Source organism: Rana temporaria, chromosome 4 (genome assembly GCF_905171775.1).
Source record: "Rana temporaria chromosome 4, aRanTem1.1, whole genome shotgun sequence".
In the NCBI taxonomy this organism is placed as follows: domain Eukaryota; kingdom Metazoa; phylum Chordata; class Amphibia; order Anura; family Ranidae; genus Rana; species Rana temporaria.
Genome location: NC_053492.1, coordinates 154,347,488 through 154,351,395, shown reverse-complemented (window position 1 = coordinate 154,351,395; position 3,908 = coordinate 154,347,488). Strand labels below are relative to the sequence as shown.

General features: G+C 39.3%; 1 protein-coding gene across 1 annotated transcript in view; it reads left to right on the top strand.

Annotated features, from left to right (window-relative positions):
* SSR3 (signal sequence receptor subunit 3) overlaps positions 1 to 677 on the top strand; it is an 11,926-nt gene extending 11,249 nt beyond the window's left edge. The window contains exon 5 of the mRNA XM_040349233.1: positions 505 to 677. Coding sequence (XP_040205167.1) covers positions 505 to 571 — 67 coding nt within the window. The 3' untranslated portion in view covers positions 572 to 677. The remainder of the gene's footprint in view (positions 1 to 504) is intronic.
* The last annotated feature ends 3,231 nt before the right edge of the window (positions 678 to 3,908 follow it).

Below are 3,908 nucleotides of genomic sequence, written 5' to 3'. Positions count from 1 at the left end.
ATGCATCGCTTCACACTAGAAAATGTTCTGGAGCTTCAGACTTGGATTGTGTTTTGCATGTACAGTATATAACATAGTACATTGAACTCATTTGCATTGCTAGTCTTATATATTGACCTGATGTTTATTGTGCCTTCAGCCATGTAATCCATAGGCACACTACTCTGCAATAGAAGCACACAGGGCAAAGGGGGCTGGGGGCTCCAAGGCTTTACTTTCCCTATGGAAACACCCATATTTTGGGGTTCAGCCAGGGGTGGAGCTACTGACTAGATGGGACTGCGTACCACATGTATTTTCTTTTTTCTGGCTGGGAGAGGCATTATTTTTATTGTGCAATAGAAATGTACAAAAATATGTATTCAATTATGATATATGCAAATTAATTATAGATTTGCCTTTTGTCAACAGTGTAATTTGGGAGTGTTTTTTTTTTTATTTTTTTTTATTTTTTGCTTTTTATGTATGTTATTGAATTGGTTTCCTTAAATTTCCCCCTCTCAGAAATTACATTTTGTCAATGAGTGTTTCTTCTGGCCTTATTGCTCTGCTGTCGACAGGATCAAAGTAAAGTCTCTGACTGGCAACTGACTGGAGCAACGAACCTTTTATGTATTACTTTTTTTTTTAAAGTTTGCCACATGTACAATAAACATCAATTTGGATTTCTACTCTTATTTTTTTTATGTCTCATCTCTTCATTGGTTTTTGTGTAAGTGATGATAGGATTCCATTTTGTTTTCTACATGTTAAGGCTCGGTTCACACTGCTGCGCTGTGATATGTTGCGAATTTGTTTTTGTTTTTTTTGTCCTAATGTGAGGTGCAAATTTAATGGAAATTTCAGGAGTTGGACACAGCTGCAATTGATGTTCTAGCCAATGGAATCATGTTAATGTCTAATGTAGGGGGGGGGGGGGAGTGTCTACTTCCTGGTTTTTGTGGAGAGTAGTGTGGTGGAATTCGCACATATCTGAACCAACAATGCGATTCCAGAACGATTTATATTGATGTCTATGGAGACTAAAACTGCACTGTAAACTCGTACAAGACCCTTTTTATTATTGCATCACATTAGTAGAGGAATCGCAACTCATAGATGTGAACGACTGTCGTTGAAAACAATTACTTTTTGGATGACGTGAATTTTTATTTATTTTTTTCTCCAATGATCGCATTAGTTTTCAACTCGCACAAGTGTGAACAGGGCCTACAAGCTTGATGAGGTGTGTGTATGTGTGTATGTATGTGTGTGTGTGTGTGTGTGTGTGTGTGTGTGTATATATGTATATATGTGTGTATGTGTGTGTATATATATATATATATATATATATATATATATATATATATATATATATATATATATACTTTTCTCTTGCCCATCTCTGCTATTCATAGCATCTGTACTGTAACTTCAATGAGTAAAACGTGATTCTTTGACGGGGGGGGGGTGTGGTCAGATGAGTGAAAGGTCCATCCACCTCCATTCATAGATATGTTTTATTCATAGAAGCTGTGTGGCTTTTATGAATGTAGGTGCTGCGTGAGTATGGTTGGGTACCCTTGCTGAGGGCCTTTGCCAGCCCCTTGGGTCTATTTAACCCCCCCCCCTCCCACCACTACAATGTATGAACAGCGATCGGTCATTTCCCCATGTCAGTCCACCCCCCCCCCCCCCCTTCAGTTAGAACACACCCAGGGAACGCAATGCATTTTTATAGCACAAAAATGTGTCAAAGGTGTCCAATGTGTCCGCCATAATGTCGCAGTACTGATAAAAATCACTGATCGCTGCCATTACTAGTAAAAAAAAAAATATTAATAAAAATGCCATAAAACTATGCCCTATTTTGTAGACGCTATAACTTTTGCGCAAATCAATCAACACTTATTTAAAAAAAAAAAATATGTAGAAGAATATGTATCGGCCTAAACTGAGGAAAACCATTGTTTTTTTTTTTTTTATATATATTTTTGGGGATATTTATTATAGCAAAAAATATTATATTTTTTTCAAAATTGTCGCTCTTTTTTTGTTTATAGCGCAAAAAATAAAAACCGCAGAGGTGATCAAATACCACCAAAAGAAAGCTCTATTTGTGGAGGAAAAAAAGGACGCCAATTTTGTTTGGCAGCCACGTCACACGACCGCGCAATTATCAGTTAAAGCGAAGCAGTGACTAATCGCAAAAAGTGCCCGGTCATTGACCAGCAATATGGTCTGGGGCTAAAGTGGTTAAACTGAGAAAAATTTACCATGTAAAAAAAAGTTGCAATTGATGGCAGCAACGTGTCTCAAAGTTTGGAACAGGGGAAAGCAAATCTGGCAAAGTAAATGGTACTAATAGAGAACGTTTTACAACTAATTAGGTTCATTGGCAACAGGTGAGTCATATGACTGGGTATAAAAAGGGCATCTTATAATGCCAGAGTGTCTCTGGTAAACCTCTGCAGCTCTACTTCTATCTGTGAAAAGCTGCCTCTAAGTGATTGAACAATTTCAGAATCGTCTTCCTCAATGTAAATATGCAAAGACTTGAAAGTGTGATGAACATCACTGCATTGGCTCAGGAATACTTTCCAAAAGTCCGGTAACACAGTTGGCCGTGCCATCTAAATGTAAGGTAATGCTCTAGCATGCAAAGAAAAAGCTATATCTGAACATGAAACACTGCAGTCTTTCTTCATTGGACAGATGAGATGTCATATTATTTTTGTCAACCATGGGTGTTGCTTCCTCTGAACTAAAGAGGGGGGGGCACCTTGTTATCAGCACTAGATTCAAACACCTGCATTTCTGATGGTGTGGGGGGGTGCATTCTTGTGTATGGAATGGGTAGCTTGCACATCTGGAAAGTCACCATCAATGTTAAAAGAAATATCCAAGTTTTAGGATGCATTCACACTACAACGCGGCGTATTTTACCGCGACAAATTGCGGCGTTTTGTCCCGCGATATGCCGCGACAATAATACGCCGCGGTAACATACACAGAAGGGGTGATCTACATTGTCGGCTATGGCCGAACGCCGAAGCCGCCCGAAAAAAAGGGTCCGGGACTTGTTTTGGGCTTCAGGCGTTCGGCGTGGAGATGTGAACCATCTCCATAGCCGACAATGTAAACTCACCCCTCCAGCTTATCGGGGGCTGCTGCGGCGTCGCGCTTCAGGCGTATATACGCCTAGGTGTGAATGGGCATGCATCTATGACAACAGCATAGAAAAGTCCAGGTGCCTAACTGGTCTACCTGCAGTGCAGACCTTTTTACCCATCTTGACACAACAAATATGACAAAGAATACCCAGAACTGTTGAACAATTTGAATCTTATATCCAGCAAGAATGCAACAACATTCCTCTCCAAAAACTCTAGCAACTGGTCTCCGTTCCCAGAGCAGTGTTAAAAAAAGAGGGGGGGATTCTACACTGTGGTAAACGTGGCCCTGTCCCAACTTTCTTGAGATGTGTAGCTGCCTTTAACCACATAAGACCCGGAGCAAAATGCAGCTAAAGGACCAGGCCAGGTTTTGCGATTCGGCACTGCGTTGCTTTAACAGACAATTGCGCGGTCGTGCGACGTGGCTCCCAAACAAAATTGGCGTCCTTTGTTTCCCATAAATAGAGCTTTCTTTTGGTGGTATTTGATCACCTCTGCGGTTTTTATTTTTTGCTCTATAAACAAAAATAGAGCGACAATTTTGAAAAAAATGCAATATTTTTTACTTTTTGCTATAATAAATATCCCCCAAAAATATATAAAAAAACATTTTTTTTTCCTCAGTTTAGGCCGATACGTATTCTTCTACCTATTTTTGGTAAAAAAAATCTCAATAAGCTTTTATCGGTTGGTTTGTGCAACATTTATAGTGTTTACAAAATAGGGGATAGTTTTATTGCATTTTTATTAATA